The sequence below is a fragment of the Polypterus senegalus genome, chromosome 3, assembly GCF_016835505.1.
Source record: "Polypterus senegalus isolate Bchr_013 chromosome 3, ASM1683550v1, whole genome shotgun sequence".
NCBI classification, from domain to species: Eukaryota; Metazoa; Chordata; class Cladistia; order Polypteriformes; family Polypteridae; genus Polypterus; species Polypterus senegalus.
In genome coordinates, this window is record NC_053156.1 from 235,339,730 (window position 1) to 235,365,567 (window position 25,838).

The 25,838-nt window shown below is 36.1% G+C and overlaps 1 protein-coding gene across 2 annotated transcripts in view; it reads right to left on the reverse strand.

The window, feature by feature from the left end:
- LOC120525996 (kinesin-like protein KIF3C) overlaps window positions 1-25,838 on the reverse strand; it is a 162,201-nt gene that overhangs the window by 28,752 nt on the left and 107,611 nt on the right. The window contains exons 4-6 of one of the 2 annotated variants that reach the window (XM_039748793.1): window positions 20,742-20,750; window positions 10,105-10,223; window positions 2,753-2,869 (exon numbers count right to left, since the gene is read on the reverse strand). In XM_039748793.1, the coding sequence (XP_039604727.1) occupies window positions 2,753-2,869; window positions 10,105-10,223; window positions 20,742-20,750 (245 nt within the window). The remainder of the gene's footprint in view (window positions 1-2,752; window positions 2,870-10,104; window positions 10,224-20,741; window positions 20,751-25,838) is intronic. The other variant, XM_039748794.1, reaches the window with a different exon arrangement.

Sequence of the window (25,838 nt, forward strand, 5' to 3'; positions counted from 1 at the left end):
TAAAGAAATGACTATTTTTCAGCATTTTTCTAGTAAAGAACTTCTGGTTTTGTTTACAACTTTTAATTTGGGAAAAAGTCTTGAGTTTTCATTAACAATCTTTTGACTTTCAGTGTTTCTTGTTGTGTGCAGGAGACTTGAACATGGTTAAAATGGTGTGAATTCTCCTAAAAGACCCATAAAGAAACAGAAGGCCAATGAGACAAACCTAGTTCAGATAACTTCCAACTACTGCCAACTACTACCACTAGGCTTCAGCCTGGCTAGGCCTAAAAGTGTGACAATTGGTTTGTGAAGTTCAAAATGTAGCTAAGCATATCCAAAATGCCTCACAGGAGGGAAACTGTAAAAAAATGTGACTTGTGACGAAAAGGCAGATGACAATCCTTTATAAATGACAATATTTACATAAAAAGTAAAGAGCTACAAAAGGTGCTCAAAAGAGCAAGAAGGAGTTGCCTAAAATGAACAAGTCTCAAATTATAATCCTGAGTAGACAGTAAAACCAGAAAATTCAACAAGAATACGTACAAACTCCTTAACAACTTCAATGAAAACACTGCCTGAGCTCCTTTCCTCATAAGGGTGGCCCTGCCTCTTGAGGAAACACCTCACAAAGGACATGGGACACAGACACACTTAAAGATACAGTACATGATTACAAACATAATGGAAACAAACTCAAATTGATACATAACATTTCTGACCTCTGTTGTGCCAGATCCCACTTCTGTAGTGTCCCTTAAATCTCTACTACCTTAACATTTAATTTGGCCCATAAGGACTTTTAATGGGACACTCCTGGCAGTAACAACAGTGTCTAAAAAAGTAATACAATTCACAACTGATACAATTAAAGCATTCATAATCCCTGTCAAGTATCACCTGAAAAAGATCTTTGGCTACTGAGTCAGAAAAAACACAATTGTTGATTCTGTTTTAACATAAGCTTACTTTCATTTAGGGTGACTAATGGTTCTAATTTGTTCAAATTGTACATGCATGTGAATTGTGAGGAAGCTTGGTATTCTATCTAGGCTAATAGAGACTGCTAATGAAAGTGAACAATCTGCACCTGTACTAGAGCAAAGCATACTGAAACCCGTTTAATCCAACTGAGCATTAGCGCAAATTCAAGTAACGGTTAATAATGTACACATTTGTGTTTTATGCTATGTAAAATGCATCCCCAGGAGTTACTTTTCTGAAGGACAGAAACAGAAAAGACAGATTTGTAATGTGCAAGTTGTTATATGGTGTTAGGAGGTAACAAAACCATAAGCAACACAGATACAAATGTTCATATGGACGCTACAGAAAGAGCTATAGCTACCATGTAACAAATGACTGTTCAGATTCTTGTGAAGAAAGGTGAACATTCTCTGAAGAGTGTGTTTAGAAACATTTAAAAGAATGATTTAAGAAAAAACTGGAATACATTTTAAAATTTGTTAATAATTCATAAAAGATCAAATACTGAATTCATGTTGGTTACAGGCTGAATTAATTTATATATGGTATTTAAATAGCCAACTTCTGTTAATGCGTTTTACACCTGTTTTTAAGTACTAGTTTTGATTTTAGTGTAGTTTATTACATTGTTTGTGCAGCATTTAAAATTGGAATTTTGTTGCTGATTCACATTTGTTTTCTATTATAAAAAGTGGCTATTAATATTGTTTGGAGAAATTTGCCAAATCATTTTTTCACACAAAATTGCTGGGTTCAAAAGTGGCCCTTGTTTGTCGAATTTTTCCTTGAAAATTCACTGTGTGTCTGGTTTAGGCAGACTTTTTTTTCCCGGAGCCCCATGATGCCTTGTGAGGCCTGTGTGACATCACAGAGTTGTAGCAGCCAATGTCACTACTCGATCTGCTCTACCTGCTAGATTTGCATTGTGCAGTACATTCACACAGGCATACTGTAAGCATGCTCCTGCACACACGCTGTCTAATCAGTTTTACACATACATGAATAATTTATGGCATATATACGCGCAAGTGTGATATCACTACCCAATCGGTACTCCAACTGGATTTGCACCCTGCATGCATTAAAAAAAGGGTAAATTAGCTGACCATAATGAGAATATTATGAAAAAATGCTGTTGTTGTGCTTAGATTCATTGCATGTTGTGTCTTCACTTCTGGATTAAGCATAATATACTTTTCAACATGATGCGCACATCGGGTAGAAACAGGGACAGCACTCAGAGTATATAACACTAATATCTTGCATCACAGGCTCTTGGTTCACATTTTTGACCACAATAATCGGTCCAGCATAGTCAGCAGAAAACTTCCTAACCCCAAGGAACATCTAAAAGACCATCGCAACATTATAATCCACTCAAAACTAGTTCAGTTTTTCCTTCCACGTTGACTTCAATGCATTTCACAACATTCATCAAAATTCCTAAACATTTCCACATTTTTGCTAAACTCAAGGCAAACTAAATATAACAGAGTGTGCTAATCACTAGTGACTATATCTAAACCCATACAAAAAAACTGTGGCTTATACTTGAAAAATGCCTTGATTAGGATACCAAACTGAAAAGCAACTTTAAATTTTCATTGAAGCATACCTGAAAATAAATAGTAGCAGAAATCCAAGCTGAACATAAATTCAAGAAAATAATATATTATGTAATTACAAATATAAAAAATAGCAAAAATAAAAAATAATCAGTTACAGGCTAACCTTCAAGTAATATATCAACATAAAAATCTTAACCTACAGCTATACTTACTTTCCACTTGGAACCAGGGGCTGAAATTTCCATTGGTCCTCCTCACTGTCAAAAATAATTCTATTCATTATTTTGTTCTTCTCCTCTGGAGGAATGAAGTTTTCAATAATCAAATACCTTAAAGAGAGCAGATAAACACATGTGCAAATGAAGATCAAGAATAGCATGAAGGTTGAAAGGAATTTAGGGAGTGTAAGCATTGATCTTTATGATTGCTGTGGTTGTTGAGGCTGATTAGAATTTATGTAAGTTTATTAAACATTTAATTATTTTCTTTAAGGGTAAACAGTTTACCTTAAACATCACTTAAATCCTTATTTAGGACTATTATTTTGTAATTAGTATTTGACAGGGCTATTATATAGTAGGCCAGTGCTTCCCAAACTCAGTCCAGGGGACCCACTGTGGCTGCAGACTGTTGTTCCAACCAGCTTCTGTTTTTAATTAGACTCCTGGGCTAATTAAGGGAACTGTTATTTCCCAAGTTCTGTGTTTTGGGAACAATATAGAAATTAGAAAACTAAGTTTGGTAAAAAATAATAATAATAATTAAAATGTGCTAAGCAGTTATATGAGAATAATGTCTTTTTTTCTTTTTAGCAATATTTTCATCTTGATTTTCATTCTACTTTTCCAGGTGTTCTAATTGTTCAATTAATCCATTATTTACTAATTAGGGGGTCTGACACTAAAGTAGTTGAAGCCTTTCATGATTCAGTGTTGTTTGCCTGGGTGTCTACTATGTTTGTTTTTAATTGTCATTATTAAGATACAACGAAAAGGGAAAACTGCACAGAGAAAGGTCAAAATATAACGAAATCAACAAAAGAGAGTTAAGCATTTAAATCTATAGCAAAAGCAGAAATATTTCTAAATGTCTAATACATGTAAAAATCATGCTGCTGTGCTTTTCTGAATGTAGAATAAGAGAACAAAAAAATACCAGCTAATTAAATGAGCTCAGTGTTATCAGGTATTGTCACTGATTATGAATCTTGTTGGAACAAAAACCTGCAGCCACAGTGGGTCCCCAGGACCGAGTTTAGGAAGCACAGCATTAGGAAATAAGTGTTACCCATGTTTGCCATGGAAATGTGAAAAGCAGGGCATGCCAACATCTCAGGTTCTTTTGCAATCTCTTCTTTGTGTAATCCACAGAAACCAACTGAGCAGCAGTAAGAAAATTCCTCTTTTTAAGAGCAAAAAGACATGTCAAGATTTCACGTTACCTAAATATATGCAGATTCTGACAGTTGCCAATAGGTTTAGTTCTGATGTCTTCAAACTGTAAACCTAATTCAGAGGCAGTGATTTTTACGGGTATAGTGAGGGAGAGAGAGAAAAAAAAGACTTTTTTTGTTTTTCAGAAGAGCAGCTGGACAGGGTCAGTTTTACTTAGAGAGCTAAATCAAAGGGTTTTAAAAATTATTGTTAATATTAACATCACGAGTCATTATCAAGGCAAGGAGTAAAAAAAAAAAAAAAAAAAGTGAACTAAAATTTGAATTTAGCAAAAGACAAAATAAATCATGTAACCACCATGATGTCACAAGATGTGTCTTCTATGTACTGTACATGTTTCCTAAGGACACAATGCATGAACAGAAAATATTGAACATGATGTCACCATTGAAGATGGTAAGCAAAGCAAAAAATAATAAACAAAGCAAAACTGCTGTACTTTATTCTTCATACCTGAATGTTGTACAGACAATTTGCATAATACTATTACTTTGTTCTGGTTATTCCTTTATGAGTCTATAATTCTTATAGTATGTGCAGCCTGTTTAAATAATGCCCATCACTCTGAACCGGTCACTTTATGAGCAGAGTACAAAAGTTTAGGAATAAACTGAATTAGATTTTACTCATATTGGTATTTAATTCAAAAATTATGTTTTAATTGATATACAATGTTCTGGTCAACCAGTTTTAACAGTCTAATCAACCACTTTACCTTTCTTTCCAAACTATACATAAAATGAGTACAGTACTTTTTGACAGTATCTTTAAAATGTATGAGAGGAGGTTTTAAGGACTATTTCTTTGTGGTATGTTCTGCTACATTAAGCACAAAAGCCCCATTATGTGTAAAAGGTGCTTCTTAAGAAGTTATGAAGTTATGAATAAGCATCGTTTAAGAACAAGCAGAGGCAATTATGACTAATTGCAAATCCCTGTCAGCATTCTGCTTTTTGTGTCATGCTGTAATATGGAGTACTATATTGCTTAAGCAGAATGAAGATACCAAAATGGAATTCTGAATAAAATGGACTTCTAACACTGGATATTCCCATTAAAATTAAAAAACCTGGACTTCCTAATACTGTACAAACTAAAAATAACATGAACTGGAAGTTACTGCAACTGTCATACAGAGCTGGGTGCTTGACTGGTATTACTTCTCTGGGGATAGAGAATGTTTTCTCTTTCTTCTCATAGGTTGACATTTTATCACCTTTGCTCACAGAAATCTTAAATATTTGCACAGCATCTGGAGGACCGAGATCCTTTCCAGAGAGATCTTGCATTGCATCTGTTGCTAACTAAACAGACACTGACTTTCAAAGTTATATTATGTGGGGTAAACTGCATAATGAAGGAAAGACTTTTTTAATTAAACTCCAACAAGAGTTCACAGTGATTAAGACTGCAGGCTTACAGTAATAGGAAAGCAGTATTCAATTTCTGGTTTCACCACTATGAGGAATTTGTACATTTTCCCTATATCTGTTTTTTTTATGGACACTGCAGTATCCTTCAGTCTAAAGATAACTGGTGACTCAAAAGTGGTACATTTGTGAGTTTGTAGCCGTGTGTGCCCTGTGATGGGCTGTCTTCCCAGTTAGAGGATAGGCTATGGCTCTCTGCAATCTTGTACTCAAAAAAGCAGGTAATGAAAACAAATGACTGGATGGACTAATCTGACTGATTCAAAATGTATACAGTATACATTTTTTTAACCAAATATTATTATGGCTGCATCTGTTAGTGTAACAAGGTGAGTAAAATATATACAGCTCAAAAGAATTAAAGGAACACTTTTTAATCAGAGTATAGCATAAAGTCAATGAAACTTATGGGATATTAATCTGGTCAGTTAAGTAGCAGATGGGGTTGTTAATCAGTTTCAGCTGCTGTGGTGTTAATGAAATTAACAACAGATGCACTAGAGGGGCAACAATGAGATGACCCCCAAAACAGGAATGGTTTAACAGGTGGAGGCCACTGACATTTTTCCCTCCTCATCTTTTCTGACTGTTTCTTCACTAGTTTTGCATTTGGCTACAGTCAGTGTCACTACTGGTAGCATGAGGCGATACCTGGACCCTACAAAGGTTGCACAGGTAGTCCAACTTCTCCAGGATGGCACATCAATACGTGTCATTGCCAGAAGGTTTGCTGTGTCTCCCTGCACAGTCTCAAGGGCATGGAGGAGATTCTAGGAGACAAGCAGTTACTCTAGGAGAGCTGGAGAGGGCCATAGAAGGTCCATAACCCATCAGCAGGACCAGTATCTGCTCCTTTGGGCAAGGAGGAACAGGATGAGCACTGCCAGAGCCCTACAAAATGACCTCCAGCAGGCCACTGGTGTGAATGTCTCTGACCAAACAACCAGAAAGACTTCATGAGGGTGACCCAAGGGCCCCATGTCCTCTAATGGGCCCTGAGCTCACTGCCCAGCAGCATGCAGCTCGATTGGCATTCGCCATAGAATACCAGAATTGGCAGATGCACCACTGGTGCCCTGTGCTTTTTACAGATGAGAGCAGGTTCACCCTGAGCACATGACAGAAGTAAAAGGGTCTGGAGAAGCCATGGAGAACATTATGCTGCCTGTAACATCATTCAGCATGAGCAGTTTGGTGGTGGGTTAATGATTGTCTGGGGGTCACACAGACCGCTACAGGCTTGACAAAGGCACCTTGGCTGCCATTAGGTATCAGGATGAAATCCTTGGACCCATTGTCAGACCCTATGCTGGTACAGTGGCTCCTGGTGCACGACAATTCCTGGCCTCATGTGGTGAGAGTATGCAGGCAGTTCCTGAGGGATGAAGGAATTGATACCATTGACTGGCCACCACACTTTCCTGACCTAAATCCAATAGAACACCTCTGGGACATTATATTTTGGTCCATCCAATGCCACCAGGTTGCACCTCAGACTGTCCAGGAGCTCAGTGATGCCCTAGTCCAGATCTGGGAGGAAATCCCCCACAACACCATCTGTCATCTCATTAGAAGCGTGCACCGATGTTGTCAGGCATGTATACAAGAACACAGGGGCCATAAAAAGTGCTGCGTACAATTTTGAGTTGCTGCAATTAAATTTTGGCAAAATGGACTAGCCTGCCACAGAATTTTTTCACTCTGATTTTTGGGGCGTCTTTGAATTCAGGGCTCTGTAGGTTGATCATTTTCATTTCCATCAAATGATGTGGCATCCTTTCGTTCCTAACACATTACCCAGTCTATATCAGTATAGATATCCAGGAGGATTTCTTTTTCCCATTGAGATCTGATGTGTTTTCAAAGAGTTCCTTTAATTTTTTTTGAGCAGTTTATTTAAGGGTTATATTTAAAGTGGTAAGAAAAAGCAAATACACCCCATTAAAACGTCTTTTTTCATTTTTGGACAAACTGAAATTTGCAATGCTGATAAAGATGACTTCATTTTAAAAAATAACATTGACAAATACATTCACCTAAAGGATTATTAGGAACACCATACTAATATGGTGTTTGACCCCCTTTTGCCTTCAGAACTGCCTTAATTCTATGTGGCATTGATTCAGCAAGGTGCTGAAAGCATTCTTTAGAAATGTTGGCCCATATTGATAGGATAGCATCTTGCAGTTGATGGAGATTTGTGGGATGCACATCCAGGGCACGAAGCTCCCGTTCCACCACATCCCAAAGATGCTCTATTGGGTTGAGATCTGGTGACTTTGGGGGCCATTTTAGTACAGTGAACTCATTGTCATGTTCAAGAAATCAATTTGAAATGATTCGAGCTTTGTGACATGGTGCATTATCCTGCTGGAAGTAGCCATCAGAGGATGGGTACATGGTGGTCATAAAGGGATGGACGTGGTCAGAAACAATGCTCAGGTAGCCCGTGGCATTTAAACGATGCCCAATTGGCACTAAGGGGCCTAAAGTGTGCCGAGAAAACATCCCCCACACCATTACACCACCACCACCAGCCTGCACAGTGGTAACAAGGCATGATGGATCCATGTTCTCATTCTGTTTACGCCAAATTCTGATTCTACCATTTGAATGTCTCAACAAAAATCGAGACTCATCAGACCAGGCAACATTTTTCCAGTCTTCAATTGTCCAATTTTGGTGAGCTCGTGCAAATTGTAGCCTCTTTTTCCTATTTGTAGTGGAGATGAGTGGTACCCGGTGGGGTCTTCTGCTGTTGTAGCCCATCCGCCTCAAGGTTGTGTGTGTTGTGGCTTCACAAATGCTTTGCTGCATACCTCGGTTGTAACGAGTGGTTATTTAAGTCAAAGTTGCTCTTCTATCAGCTTGAATCAGTCGGCCCATTCTCCTCTGACCTCTAGCATCAACAAGGCATTTTCGCCCACAGGACTGCCGCATACTGGATGTTTTTCCCTTTTCACACCATTGTTTGTAAACCCTAGAAATGGCTGTGCGTGAAAATCCCAGTAACTGAGCAGATTGTGAAATACTCAGACCAACAACCATGCCACGCTCAAAATTGCTTAAATCACCTTTCTTTCCCATTCTGACATTCAGTTTGGAGTTCAGGAGATTGTCTTGACCAGGACCACACCCCTAAATGCATTGAAGCAACTGCCATGTGATTGGTTGATTAGATAATTGCATTAATGAGAAATTGAACAGGTGTTCCTAATCTTTAGGTGAGTGTATATTTTGCACTCATTTGTACAACTGAAATTGTTGAAATTGATAATTTAGTACACTACATTTATCATTGTAACAAATGTCTAAAATTAGAAGCACAAGAACAGATGTACTGCGGTGGGTTGGCACCCTTGCCCGGGATTGGTTCCTGCCTTGTGCCCCGTGTTGGCTGGGATTGGCTCCAGCAGACCCCCGTGACCCTGTGTTTGGATTCAGCGGGTTGGAAAATGGATGGATGGATGGATGGAAGAACAGATGTAAAAAATAATTAGGTATTTTTAAAGTATGTATTTTTGAGGCCCTTCCTTACATAAACATCACAAACATGTGGGGTAACTTGGTGTTAGCAGTTGAGGTGTGTGGCTGCATTATGCCAAAATCAAAAGAGTTCATTGAATCCCTCAGAAAGCAGAATGCTGATGCACATTAGACTAAAAGTGTTTTTGTAAGATATGTCAAATTTGCAGTATCACTCCACTGTTCAAAAGGTCAACTAGAAACGGAAAAAAAATAGGACCACTGGTAATCTGTCCAAGATGCTATGGAAAGTCTCCAAGAACCTCAGAATAACACAAAGTGATTTAAAGGGAAGACTTTCTTCAGGTAAATGTCTAAGTGCATGGTTCAACCATCAGAAAAATAGACAGCTCAACTTTGTCCTATGTAGAAGGTCAGGAAGCAAGAAGCTGCTGCTGTCAAAAAGAATAAAGATGCATACCTGGTGTTGGCCAGATAATACCAAGCTGAAGAACACGACTCCTGGAACAATGTGCTCTGGACAGATGAGACAAAGGTAGAGCTGTTTGGCCTCACTGTTAGGTGTCATGTTGGGTAAAACCAAAAGCTGATTTTGACCAAAAAAAGCATGGGGGTGAAAGTCTTATGGTTTGGGGTAACTTTTTTTGCCAGAATTCTACATTGTAATAAAAGTCTTTGGGAAGAATGTGAGGATATCTTTTAAAACTATAAAACTGAAAAGTGCTCCTTGCAACATAACAATGACCAAAAACACTGAAATAAATCCACATACAAAAAATGTCTCAAAAAACGCATCACACACTTTTGTGAGCATAACTTTCACTAAGTCAATGTGGGAGATTGATAGACAATTAGAAAAACACCCACAAGAAGTTACTGATGCTAGAAGAGCATTTATTTTTTACAGAAAAGATAATTGCATTTCTGACATTTTTGATTGAATACATGATTGCAAATAATGTTTGATTGCAATTTGTTAACTAGAATCACTTTAATCTATCAGTATTATTGAAAGATGACTATCTATCTGTCTATATAAATACTCTTACATGTAAGTAGGTTGCAGAACATATATGTTCTTACTTTTTCAGAGCACCATATGTTTACACTTTACATTTGCCAAGAAAATAACAGCAAAGGTCATGTATATTAAGCCAGCATAAACAGTTCAACATATGTGTCAGGACAACTCACTTGAACTTGAGGTCTCTAGTCAGCTCATTTTGGATTTGTTCTAGATCCTGTCTGGCTCTCACATGCTCATCTTGAAGATCCTGTATTTCTGCCTTCACAGACTGAAGCTTGGAGTAAAGCTGTTCAAGAAAGAACACAGAAAAGTGTTAACTTTTGTCACACCACATCCTTCTCCAGGTTAAGCAGTTGGAACACAACCAGAGACAAAAATCTGTGCCTTTTTAGCCAGAGATAAAGATGTATGGCCTGTGGTGTTGCTCTTTCTTAGAATTTTATTTATAATTATTTTACAATGTGTTACTTATGTATTCATGTTTGTTACTCTAAATGCTGAAGGTGTTATCTGCTCTGTTGACCTCTTCATGGTGCTAAACAAATATTCAAGACTATAAAGCACAGCACAGTAACACATACATAAAGTGTGATACAAGGCTTCAATGGAAAGTAAATCATCTGTGGTTTCTATTTATTTATGTTACACTGAAACAATTTAGTAATCTACACAAAACAAACAAGCCACTCTAAACATAAAGGAAACAAATATGAAAATTAATAAGTTAGTATAAAAATTAATAATACATATATATAGAATATAAAACATATGACATAAATATTAGTAATACATGTTAAGATGCGACACTGTACACAATTTTTTTGTACGTTAATGCTCTTGCTAAAGATTTATCAGTCCACTTTGAATGATTAGCAGCCATATAAGAGATGTACATAGTTATGTTTCTTGGTGAAGGGTAGCATCTTTCTAAATGCAGGTTTTAGTGCTGCCATTTTACACATGAGGTTTAAATGGATGTCAGTTATAGGCAGTTCTCACTAGAACACCATTTATCTTTACCACACCTCATAAAGATAACTGGTAGCAGAGTTTTTAACACCAGGAGAAAACTTATCATTATTAGCTACTTTTAACATATTACTAAGGAGTTACTTTGTTATGAACTCTGTCTCGAAAAGTCAATAAACTGGAAAAAGTCCACCTCTGGCATTCCTAACAGGTATTTCACATACCAAGATGGACAGAGAGAGAGAGAACAGAGGTAGTGATCTGACCCATTGAAGCCTGACATCTGAATCAGGTTTATAGTCAGAAGACATCTGTAAGTTAGGAAGTGAGCAGACATTGGGTTACAGCTCACTTGCTTGGAACTCACTATTGCTAAGCACCTCTTAGTTAATACTCAGCATGTCCAGCTCCTCTTTCTGAGAGGTAAACACTTTAATAAAACAAAATAAGAGATATAACCTTTTACAGCAAGTAAACTGGAGAGTACGTATTTATAGCAATATAGTCTTCACATCCAGTTGCTTAAAAATTAACTTTTAGTATTCATACCTCAAGCTGACAATATCTGAGCAGGTGGGTATCTTCAGGGTTCAGACTGGACATAAATGCCTTGACCACTACCTATAAACTGAGTTTCAGTGGCCAATCAAACCAGTGTCCCTATCAGTCTCACAGCATTACTCAGAATATCTGCTACATGCATACCCATTTCATCAGGCCCTCAGGTGTCAGATCTGGAAAGAGGATACACCAGTGGCAAAGAAACTCTGGTAAACTGGAGGATCTCCAGTTCCCATCAATCTTTTCATGAGAGACTAGCATGGCCATTTTTTTAGTATTTGAAAAGAACAATAAGAAAAAGAATAAGAACAACCACCCTAACATCTGTGCTTTCTATTATTTAAAATGAAAATGTGTATTTAAATACATTCTTGTTTCTCATGACATCTGAAGTGGGCATGTTGGTCTGACATACAAGTAATAAATTCTGTACATGTTACAATATGAGTACTATTAAAGACTAGTAGATTTTTATTATTTCCCTTTTCTCCTTAGGTTAGGACTTTGTTGCATTGCATCTGTCCTCAAAGACAGTTCCTGCAGACTTAAGTCTTCTTTTTACATAGCTGTAGACAACTCAGCAACTAAAACATCTATAACTGAATATCTTCTTTAACATGTTCAAACACATAATATAGTGTATGTACAAAACAATATGTTGTAGCTACTATAATGCTCCATATTCTCTTTTAATTATTTATACACATCAGACACCCTGTTTACTTCACTGCTTGTTTGCTTATATAGCTAAAGTTCCTTTCATTTGGCTTGTTTCTTCTAAAATGCTTTTAAAGATGGAGGCATATCCTCTATTCCTATCAGTTAAAAAGAGTACAACCCAAATGACAGAGCCATTATGGAAACAAGCAAAGAAATTACTTATTAATCCTTTACTGTATCTAAATAGTTTACGTTAATCTAAAGGAAAAAAATCTTTCAATTCTGATCACACCCACACTCACTCAGGCTAATGAAAAAGTTATGACTTAATCAGACAAACGCATCCTTAAGATTTGGAAGGAAAGCTAAATACTCCCAAAACAAGTTATGTGCACACATGCAGTGAATGGCTGAAAAATCAAACCAAGGTTTAATGTATACAATAATACTGAAACATAAACAAAAGAATACATTCATGAATTGAAATCTATAAATCGTTCATATTTCTTATTGCAATCAGCTTTACAGTATAAACCTTACTACTGCAAACTGACCCACCTACGAACTCAGCTGGGGTTGAGCCTGTTTTAAAAATGGATGTGTGGATGAAAGATGGATGACAGATTTTTCCAAGCATCCATCTGTTTCAGGCCTACAATTACTTAATTTCAATGAACAGTTTGCGCTTCCAGTACTCCTCCCACTCATACAAACAAGAATATTTTGTTGTAGATGAAACACATCAAATAGGTAGCGTTTTATTCAGAGAAACATCTGTTGCATGGGGAGAAAGAAGAAAAGAAACACTGGTCCATCACAGGACCCACTCTTGTTTGATCATTCTAGATATGTCAGTTATCCCCGGGAAGGAAACTGCAGTGCCCACATAAAATCTACACTGACATAGGAAGAACCTGCAGAGTCTACACAGTGACAGGGCCCTCATGTCAACATATCCTTATCATCCTTATTAGTGTAAACCAAATGAATGCACCTGCTGTCAGTTTTCCTTCCAAAATGATAAACATTCCAAATAATAAAGAAAATACAAGAGGACAGCTACTTGCATTTGTTAGTAACACAGCAAGGTCAATAATGGATATAAGGTTGAAAATATCAAAAAAGAATAATGTACACCCAAGTGTTCATAAAGCTTTTACTGTAATCAAGTTTTAATGGAGACTTTGACACAAGCAGCTTCAACACATTATGATGAAGGACAGGGAACAAAGCTGCAAACTGACACGGGTAAGTATATGTTCATATAAAAACAAAACAAAATGACATTTCATTTTGCAGCTAGTTTTCATTTCATTTACATAGTAGTGCATTTTACAACTCAAAATCCTCTTCAATGCTGTTCCATCTCATTCATACTTCTGATATACAAGATTTTCAGTCCTCCTACCATCACAAACATTTGTTATACAATTAGAATGTTCACAATGTTCAGTGTAAATCTTTCTGAGATTTCTATCTAATCCTAATGTAATTGCTCCTAATAAAATATGTGGCACAGTGCACTCTGCACCCTTTGATGTTGTTAAACATTGCTTTCCTATATTTGTTGTTATTTGTAATTGTGCTTAGAGATTGAATTAGATAATTCAATAAATACCTCTAGAGTGGCATGGTGGTGCTGTGTTTAGCATTGGTGTCTCAAAGGTCCTGCATCCTTGTACTGAATCCCACACTCTGTCATTGTCTGTTTGGAATTGGCATTAGTTTTCAATTAGGTTCTCCATGTTACTTTCCAAAACATTAAAGCCATGTGGGTTAGGTTACAGGGTGACTGTGAATTAGCTCTGTGAATGTGGGTATGTGTAAGACCACTGTGACGGACTGGGACCCCATCCATGGCTGGCTTCTGCTTTTTTCTGATGCTGTTGGAACAGGCTACATCTCTGTGTCACTAGGACCTAACTGTGTAGATCTGACAATTTTTTGATAAATTCATAAATCACTATGTTTTAAATACAGTGCCCACAAAAGTATTCACTCACTTGAAAGTTTTCACGTTTTATTGTTATATAAATTTGAATCACAGTTAATTCACTTATTTTTTATTACTTTTTAATCTGGATTTTATATTTGATTTAATCAATAAACATTTAAATAGGTTTTCTGTTTTGGGAGAGTTTATCATCGGTTTTGTCCTTCCTGTTTGGGAAATAATTATAACACTAAGTAGTTATGACTATCACAACAATGAGACTCTAAGATGCAATGAAAGAAAGCAGAATGCAAGGTCAACATCTAGAAATTTGTGTTTAGTATTAAATTACATTACTGTATGTTCAAATGAGGATTCACTTATGAATATAAATACTAAATCTATCTCTTTTTAGAATGTAACAAAACGCTAGTTAAAATAACAATAATATAATAACTCCTTAATAACTGTAAATGAGTTACAGAGCCTATGAAAAGTATTCACCACCTTGGAGGTTTTCACATTTTATCTTTACACAGAATTGAATGCCAGTGGATTTATTTTAGGAACAAAGTGAAAACAGATCTCTGCAAAATGGTGAAAATGAATTACAAATATAAAACACAAAATAGCTGATTGCATTACTATTAATGTGACACACTTAGATCATCACTGGAGCAGCCAATAGGTTTAATGTTCCATAATTTGTTCAATGAACATCACCTGACTATAGTCAAGAAGTTTCAGTTGCACCTGACTGTTTCTGTAAGGCTCAGCTTATGGTGAGTCAGTATTGTAGCACTATGAAGACAAAAGGATACACCAAGCAATGATCAAGGAATGGATACAACACCAATTTGATATGACAGGAACTGTTCCTGGTGGCACCATGTCTCACACGGTATGTCTCTTCTAAATATGATCTTAATCATTTATTTGCCCTTTAATTACAAAAAAGTAACAAAAAGATAAGTCATGTGATGCTTATTTAGGGAAATGTTTTTAAAATTACACCAGGAAAGGATTTTCTGGTGACCACAATTATTTTAGCCATTTTTTTAAATTATTTTTCATTTTTATACTATTACCACCTGTTATTTAATTATCAGTTCAGTTTCAGTTTAATTTCATGAACATTTAACAATGTATATTTTAGTTTATCATTGTTGGTGACTTAATTAGTTTTTATTTAGAGAGAATAACTTCAGTTTAATTTATGTTTTATCGTAAAACATGTCTGATCGATGAAGAAATGAATGCTGTACATACATAGCAAAGCAAATGTATAAAGATGCACGTACAACCAAAACAAACAATGAGCCCCATTTTCCTCCAGCTATTTACACTGAGAGTTCTCTTATGAAAGTGTCCCACATTTGTTATAGTAGTGTCCATCTGTTCAAGGAGCAGGCATTTTAAACTTTGAATCAGGCACTGTATAGTACCTTAAGAAGGCAGGTACTTTACACCACCTCCTAACCATTCAAAAAATAGCTCTGCCAATGCACCTTCATTTGTTTTGTGTTTGATTGACCAAGGTAACAGCAGCTTTCTTCAAAGACAAAGTTAAAGTTTGTTGACTAACACGCCCTGTTGTTCTAACTTTTTGGTTAGGTTTGTATTTTTTTAGCATGTCACTGTCCTCGGCCTCTTTAAAGATTTTTTTCATACGTACAGTACTCCCAGACAGGACCTTCCCATTTATGGCCAGTTTTTGTGTGTGCAAATGTAAAACAACATATTCTGTCTAGGCAGCTAACAACCTTCATTACAATGAGACTACATAGTCATATAGAGCATAGACATGTAGGGATAAAAGGAGAGACAGTCAACAACAACATTTATTTATATAGAACATTTTTATACAAATAATGTAGCTTAAAGTGCTTTACATGATGAGGAAAAGAGAAAAAAAAGACAAAGTAAGAATTAAAATATGACAACATTAATTAACATAGAATAAGAGTAAGGTCTCATGGTCAGAGAGGTCAGAAAAAAATGGCTGGAGAGAAAAAATAAAATTTGCAGGGTCAACAGCAGGGTCAACAGCAATATTCCCACTAAGGACCAGGTTAGTGTGAGAAAAATGTAGGTATTTTGTCCTGTGAGTACTATTTAAATTATGCAATATAATTATCTGTTCATATGTAATAATCTAAAATGTTATACTGTATATTAAGTACCTTTCCAAATGCATGCTGAAAAGTGGCATTTTTATTTAAACTACTCAGGAACTGAACAGATATGCTGAACATGAATAATAACCTGAAGTTAAAAAATCTGCACAGGCAACATAACTGTATACCTATTTAATTATTATATTACATAACCGGACTACATAAAATCATTCATGTCTGATTTAAATTTGCACCAATTGTGGAAATGCAGCTGTGTTTGGACTTGTAAATGTGACTACTGGCCAGAAGTGTATTTCAGTTTTATTAAAAATTATTTTTTGCACACCATCTATTCATTCATGATTGAATCCATCTGATCAACTAGGCCCAAATGCAACAGCATCAGAGGAAAAGCAGAAATCAAAACCAGAAATAAAAAGTTACTTTTCAAAACAGAGAAGAATACAAGAAATTACACAACAAAAAAAAAAACACTGCACCATCACCATTTAGCCAAAAAAACAAATTATTGAGAGAAAAGACAAGAAAATGTTTAGGCTTAATGTGAGCAGGAGCTTGGTATTAAACACTGTATTGACCTCCATATCATAATCCAGCAAGCTCATGTTATTTAAGTGTGTTTAGGTACTTGTGTTTGCAAATTTACAGATAGCGGATTTTCTGGTCTTCAAACCACTTGCAGTTTGCATATTATTTTGAATATAAAAAGTGGGCATTTTTAGAATATTCTCATTGGTACAAATTTGATGGTGGACCTAATTCCAAAACTGTCATCTCTGGTGCTGTTTAACTCCTATTAGATACGAATTCTTTTTTTAAATCCAGGTTATTTATTAAAATATTTGGTATAAGATTATCCTCATTGTATTTTATATGCCAAAATTACCTCAAATACAGTAACGTAGGTAACGCATGGGCATAAGACAAACTAAGTGGGCCACATAATGATAATTTGCAAAAGATATGTTACGGACCTTTCAGACCAGGTTTAATTTTTAATTAGTGGGAGAAATGCTGTTGTACCATCCCTATTTTGTGAACTTTCAGCAGGAAACACCCTGAGTTGCTTCTTTGTGGCAAATGGGTGTTGAAATTTTAATTTGTGTACTCCGACACAAGCACATATTCACAAATATTGATAATATTGGATGGCAGTGCTGGATTATTTTTAAAAATCAACATATTTCTCTTCCATTTTTACTTTATTTCAGTTAGTTTTTCAGTATGTCATCTTAATTTCAGTATAGTTTTACTTTTTCACTGTTTTTTGTTATTTTGTTTTCATTTTATTTAACAAAATGCTATTTTAGTTGATTTAGTTACAGTTTTTGTTGATGATAGTAACCTTGGTGGTTTACACAGTCTTCTGTTTTTTCCGCCCACAATCAGGAAGAACTTGAAACCACCCTGTAGCCTAGCCATTTCTGTTCTAAATGAGGGAGTCTTGTTTATATCCCCCATTTTATACACTGTGGAGACATGGGGGTATACTGTATATATAACAGTGTAGACTCATTAATAATGAGTCACTCACAGTGTAAGCTGCCATTCCATCATTCAGACGAGCAGCTTCAGAGCCAGTTGTAGGGGAGCCTATAAAAACAGCAAGCGTGCTAAAGTCACACATGGATTCAAAGCAGTCCTTTAAAAGGTAGCAAGCAGCCTAAAAGGATGATATATAGTATGACTCCATTGGGTCTCGAGCACCACATAGTGCTACAATATGGAGTGTATGCTAACAGTGATCTTCATATTCCCATCACCTTGTTCTCAATAAAGAGGAGGAAGAGACTGATGGGAGGCATTAGTTGATTGGCATTAGTCTTCTAGGATTTATTCTTCAAAGTTTTGCTGAGAAAAATGGGAATTTCTGCTCTGACCTGTGATGATCATCGGTACTAGATTTTTGGTTGATTCTGGGAAAAATTATGTTGAATTTAATCCTATTCATATTCCAAGCACACACTTTTATTACAGGGCCATGCAGGGCTGGACCATTGGGTTTATAACAGAATCCAACCCTAGATGTGAAAGCAATCCTTCACTGGAAATACACATGCTGCTTTCCTACTAACATAACAAAGCAGAATAAGGCATACTGTATAACCAAAATAAAAGGCCTGTATTATAAGGGGCCTGAGTTGCCTCGAAAGCTTGCATATTGTAATATTTTTAGTTAGCCAATAAAAGGTGTCATTTTGCTTGGCTTTTCTCTACATTCATAATGGCTAACACGGTACAACACCCTAAGTACTAATGTTATACAGTGAAAGTAATAGGATGCAACAGAGACACACCAGCCAGAGTCCCGTAGCTAAAATAAAGGGCCTGGTTCCAGGTATTTTCCCATTACAAACAAAACCTCTAAAAAAGGCATTACTTATACAATAATTACATTAAAGGTAAGAGAAAGATATTTGCGTACAGACACACATGAATTAGAAAGTGGAAATTATTGTGAATGATATTTTTAAGCTGATTTTTTTTTTTACTTTTAACATTTTTTTCTGCATACATCTTTTTTACTACTTCTTTGATATACACTTTTGTATCACAACTCATGCTTTCAAACCTGTTATACTCTTTCATCCACTTTAATTGAATAAGCGCTAGTGATTTGTTACTGCACCTCATACACCATTTTGCCAGACATTTGTGATTACTACAAAAACAAAGCTAAAGTATGTGTTTAAAAAGTGGGACTACAGCAACAAAGCTATGACTATAGTTTTCTTATCGCAACAATGTGCTAAAATAGGTCACTGACCATAAAGTCATAATGACATTCTTGAAGGTGTTTCAGTCAGTATTAGTACCACACAAAGAGAAGGAACAAGGTAAATAAAAAATTTCTGAGAATGTTTGTAATAAAATTAGAGGTTTGTCCAGGACCAGGTTTGTATGGAAGGGTGGGTTCCACACTAACTCATGCCAAGGCCAGTTACAGATTAACATAGTGTACATGTCCATAAGATGTAGAAACAACTCTCTTTGTCATCCTTCCTTATTTACAGACATACCTGGACTGTTTCTCACTGGCCCCACTTTTCACAACATTTTCTCCTATGTAAATCACAAACATGGGAGAAAAGTTGGCTGGCCTGTACTTCAGGCCAGCAACTTTACTACTACCCAAACACAAAAACAGAAATGCATTTGATCCAGCCAAGAGATATCATTAGCAGCTAATACTGTGGCATCAGAAAAGAAAAATGTGCTGAATGAAGTTGAAATGAACTAACAATGTGATGTTAGCAGCAGAATACAACATTATTGCTTTGAAGTAAATACACACTGAAAAAGCCAAAGGCCGTATCAGTAAGATGATCGTAACACCACAAATTCAGCTCAGTAAGAAGGTAAGACTGACAGTGTGTGTATTTAATGGGCCAAAAAGGTCCAGAATCCTGTTAGAGATGCTGACTTCTCTGCCTCAAAGCACAAATATAAGCAACAAAGGTGATGTTTCTTCTGAACTTTCTGAAAAAAGTATCACACAGACTTTGACTTTGTGGAATAGGTAAATCCAGTTTAGATGTATATGTTCAAAAACAAGTATAATATAACCAAAATAAAAATAAAACACAAGTACATACAGTATCTTATAAAGAAGGCACTGGCTGATGTGTCTCTATGGCATCCCTTTACTTTTACTGTACAATATTTAAATTCCTAATAGTGTGCCTCCCTAACTGCCCTGATTTGGATCAAGTAGATAAATAATACAAAGAACATGTTGCATTTTAAAAATATTAATAACAAAACATAACCTTCTAAAACCTACTTAATTCATCCCAGCAGTACTGAGTGTATGGATCCCATTCACACCCTGACACTCGCACTCAACATTTTGTAGAAGTTACAGCTTAACAGATGCCATGATTGTGGAGAGACAGACACACATTTCTGAACGGATGAGTACAATATGAAAACTTGAGTGACACCACAAACCTGATTACAGCTTTGCAAATAACATGTTGGGGTTGCATTATCATTTTATAATACATGGTGAAATAAAACAGCAAAAAAAAGACAAGATGGAAATAGTGAGACTTAATTTTTAAGAAAGGTTTCAGTTAGTATTTTAAAAACCTCTTAGACAATGGTTTAACAATGGTTGTCACACTTTCAATTTACATCGGATGTCAACTTGTAGTCATCTTGAAGGAATTCATACTTCATTCACCATGTGTTATAATACTACAAATTTTACAAACTGGCAGAAGTATACAGTAGACTCTCTGGACAATATACCTTATATTTCCCATTTAAATAATGAAAGGGTGGCGCATTCCGGGTGTAAGGGAAGACTGAATGATAATATTCTACATTCAAAGTTAGTTTTAGGGGGAGCATTAGTAAAAGGGTAGCCTTCTGACTTCAGCCCCTGTCATGCACAGCTGCATTATCCTTGCATTTTCCTTGTTCTGGTACCAATTGGATCAACTGATGGAGATTAGTTTGGTAATAAATAGTGTTAGCAGAGGCTGAGCCAGTCCAGGCTGGTATCGACAATGAAGATTTTGTAAAGCGCAAGACAAACCTTTCTATACTGTAACAGAGAGTGGTGTGATCCAGTAAGACAGCCAGGAAGGCAGCCATAGTCCAGAGAACATGGTCAACATAATCAAGAAAAAAAAGGAAAAAGGTACACACTGATTAGAGTTCACATTGAAATAATATGGCTATGCAGCTCCTTAGTTAAACATTTTAATACATTTAGTAAATAGAGAAAAAAAAATGACGACTTTACGTTCATCTCTCACTATTAACTACCATTGTGTCTTCCTGTTGGACAAACAATATGACCTGATAATAGGCTGAAAAATATAACCTGAAAAGCAGACATGTAGTAGATATATACGGGTGATAACAGGGCCTTTTCATGTGCAAAAATCAACATGACTGCTTCTTTGTGGTGTGGCCTGCTGACCAACATACAAACACAAAATTGATCTTTGAAAAAAGATCCATTGTCACAATCAATGTGCTTAGCATCACATCTCAAGCACATCCTGACGCAGTGCTACAAATCACAATTAGTGCTCTTGTTTTGAACCACTGGGATTTCACTTCCCCAGTCAGTACTTTTTTATAGCTATATAATTGATGCTGCAGCTGTTTTCAGTTTGACCCACTTCAGATTTTATCTTTATCATGGAAGGAATACATCCTTTTCTAGTCCTGATATTTATTATTGCCATCAAGACTGTATAGCTCTGTCTCTAAGTTTATAAAGTCCTATTGTAGATCTTAAACTCAGTCAGTCATTGTCCAACCCGCTACTGTATATCCTAACACAGGGTCACGGGGGTCTGCTGGAGCCAATCCAAGCCAGCACAGGGCGCAAGGCAGGAATAAACCCCGGGCAGGGCGCCAGTCCACCGCAGGGCAGTTCTTAAAATTATCTATTGTTTATTTAAAGCTACTTCTTGCTATTCTAAAAAAGAGCATTTATACTGACAAGTCCTATAGCAAATATGATTTACAAGAACTGATGCATGTAAAAGATAAAAATTACCTAACTTAACCCATTCATGTCCTTGTGTCAAGCAGGTGTTATAAAATCATTTCAAATGATTTTTTACTTCTTCCACAGAGTGACTGATTATGTAAATTCAAGATTACTGACAATCTACCTTTTCTAGTCCATCTCACCAAATTCAGCTCCGGCCATGGGTAAAAGATAAAGAGACCTTAAAGAGGTCACCAAGAGCACCAGGATAATATCAGAGAGTCTAAAGGTTGCTCCTTCCATAATCAATGTCAGTGTTCATGGGTCAAGAAATTTATTCTACATGACAAGAGAGATTTCTTTGTATATCTTTCACTCAGTGTGTAGGCTCAATATGATCAGTGTTATTAATATTAATCAATGATGATTAATTTTCCATTTATTTTCCATTCAAACGTAATCTGTACTTCTGCATAATTATTGTTTTTATATTAAATTGAAATTGCTTTTAGACTCCTGCAAGACAAACGATTGTCAACAATCTTTCTTTTGAGGACCTCTGGAATCTTTGTTGTGGTTCTACCACTCACTTTTTTGGGTTAGACTAAGCTGGACTTCTCTTCTTTACATCAAGCTGAGCTCTTCAAGCTACTCTGTAATAATTTCCTAATCACTTATGCTCAAATTGGTGCACATGATGTAAAATTCAATTGGTGACAGTAAGGGTTTCTCTTATTTTTGTACAAGAGCTAATTTTTAGTTACCCATTTTGTTTATTACGTGAATCGGTTTCTTTGAACAATACCATTTATTAAGGAAAACTAATTTTTACACTACACTAGGACTTCAAAACATAAACATATGATATTAGGGCAGTTTTCTATTTTAGTTTTAAGTAACACATTACTTCTAGAAACTAAGTATGATTTAAGACCTCCAGTCTGACAAGTCTTGAGTTTACAGCCCCAACTTGGGAAACAGTTGGGATGCTATGGAAAATGCTAATTAAAACAAAAAACAGTGATTTGAAAATTTGCTTTGACTTGCAATCCATCACCAATGTTTAGCCTGGTTAGCTTCCTTTTTTCATAAATATACATGCATTCTTGATATTGAGGGCATGCAACACATTCCTAAAAAAGTTTTAATGGGGAAATTTTGGATCACTAATGAGTTAAAAAAAGAAAATTATGATATGACTAGAAACAAATAATATTCAACTGGTGCTTGTAATCATGCTTTGGTATAAAAGATGCATCCAGGAATGGCCTAGTTCTTTAGGAGCAAAGATGGGCAGAGGATGAGTAATTTTCCCACAAATACATTAGAAAATCATTCAAAAGTTAAAAAACAATGTTTCTCAAAGACACATCATAAGGAATTTGGGTATTTCACTTTCAACACTACAAAATATAATTAAAAGATTCAATTTGGAGAAATTACGTTGCATAAAGGGCACGGGCGCAAGCCTAAGCTGAAAGCCTGTGATGTCTGATACCTCAAACAGCACTTCACCAAGAACTATCATTCATCAAAGAGTGATATAACCACATGGGCTCAGGAGTACTTTGGCAAACCTTTAGAAAGTAACGTAATACATAGTTATATCCACAGATGCTGGTTATAGCTGTTCACTACACTGTACTGTTAAAAGTAAGCTGTATGCATCCAGAAGCGCAGTCAACTTATTCGGGCTTGGAAGCATCCGGGATGACCAAGTGGGAACATGTATTGTGATTGGATGAATCAATATTTCAGGTCTTTTTTCAAAGAAATGGATGTTGTGTCCTCTAGACCAAAGAAGATTAGAACTATTCAGACTGTTTCCAGAGGCCAGCATCTCTGAGGAAATGGGGTTGTGCCAGTGCTCTGATGTCCTTCTGTGAAGGCACCATTAATGGCAAAAAATACATACAGAATTTGGACCAACATATGCTGCCTTCAAGAAGACATTTCTTCCATGGTTGCCCATGCACATTTTAGCAAGACAATGCAAAACCACATTTTGGGTGCATTACAAAGGAATGGCCACACAGGAATAGAGTCTGGATGCTTGAATGGCCTGCCTGCAGTCCTGACCTGTGCCCAGTTGAAAACATGTGGCACATTTTCAAATGCAAAATATGACAACAAAGACTCCTTACTGTTGCAAACCTTAAGGCTTGTTTGCAAGAAGAATGGTACAGAATTAAACTTGAAACACTCAACAAATTAGTGTCTTCAGTACCTCAGCATTTATTAAGTGCTACCAGTAGAAAAAGCAACATTATAAAGTGGTAAATTCAGCACTGTCCAAACTTTTTTTGGAACATGTTGCAAGTAACAAAAGCAAAACAATCCATCCATTATCCAACTCGCTATATCCCAACTACAGGGTCACGGGGGTCTGCTGGAGCCCAAAACCAAAATAAGTGTTTTTTTTTGTTTTTTTAATACAATTCATTACTTGTAACATCAATTAATGGGTTGTACAATGTTTTTAAGTCAAAGATCATTTACTATCATATACTAATCACTGCCTTTTGTTTTAATTTGCATTTTCTATATCGTTCCAATTTTTTCCGAGTTGCAGTTGTTCAAGTACAGATTTTTTTTTCTCCTTTATAAAAACATAAGTTTTTACAGAAAACACTGATGGCCTTGACAATACTTGAACTGGATGTTAATAATTATTAGTAAGGATTTAGTAATTTCCAGACAATACATTGACTGGATGTTAATAATTATTAGGAAGGATTTAGCAATTTCCAGGACTCAGATTGAAAATGTCTGAGTGTTATATTGGAACATTGCTGACATGTTACAGTCGTGATTAGAATGAAATGCAATTGTTTCTACTGAATTAAACACTGTAGTCATCCTGTCCCAAGGCAGTTTGAGTGCAAGGCACTGTGTAACCTAATTGGTTGTATATTTATTCTGTAATCAGTTTGATTGTAGCCATGATGACTTAAATTGTGGTACTTCTTGATAGCAGCTATGTGTGCTCATAGGTCAATCTGATATTCTTGGAATTCTGTGTTTCTTGGAACAACATCAAAGTTTTTCTTCCAGGACTGTCATTAAACCTTCAGTCATTTAGCTTTAATATTAGCCTCTCACATCATGATAAGACACTTAATGCATGAAAGCACAATAATTCACCTTTTTGTAACAAAGGGTTAAAAATGGTTTCTGTAATAATTTAAATAATGAGAGATTTTTTCTTCCAAGCTCAGACAAATTTTTGAAAAGGAGAAAATAAGGGCCATTTTGTCTACAAACAGAATTTTGGATTCTTTTTCATGTACTCTCTGGTCTATGCGGTCATACACTCAGTTTAAAGCTGATTAGTTGAACACGAATGGTTTTGCATTAATTCCTGTATCTGTAGGCCACGTGTTGCATCAAGAATCGACTAGTTACAGTCTTTCACATGGCAGAGCTGGAGTAATCAATCAATGAAGTAATCTTCACCACCATACATATCTTTATTTTATCAACATCTGTCATAGTCAAAGAATATTCAAACCACTTTAAAATATGTTGTATTAAATAAAACTGAGCACAGGCAGGATCATCATATGTTGAAAGTTGCAATGTGTAGATTTCAGTCCACATGTTCATAGTTTCTGTTCAAGTCATGGGAAACAAAAAGATTAAACTTACAACCATTTTCTGGTACAATATCACCTCCAGTATCTTTCATGCATGTAGTCAAGATGATTTTCAAGTAAACTCTCACTACCTGTACAGATGTACAATAATGCCACTTTCTCACACTTTAACTTTATGAGGTTTCCAGTTAGCTTTCTAGCCAATAGGCCACAGAATCCAAATTGACCAGCAGCGGTCAGCAGCCAGTATCTTTAATACTGGAGTGGAATGGAGAAAATGGAGGGTCTTTTCATACAGTATATATAAGTCTTACAAGTGTTATCTTACTTAATCAACCATCTTTCCAGCACCATACTCAAAGCAGTGGTCCTGCTAGACTTATGGACTAGCCCTAGTGTTTGGCAGAGCGGTAAGCTGTTACTTAAATCGGAGACTTCACGACAATAACTTCAGCAGTGTTCGAGTACTAAAAGGTTGACCAAACCAATATTGCATTGTGTTTAGCACAATAGATGATAATAACAGAGAAAAAAGTGTCAGAGACTAGTAACCAGGCAGCGCAGGCTTTGCACATTACAAATAAATAAG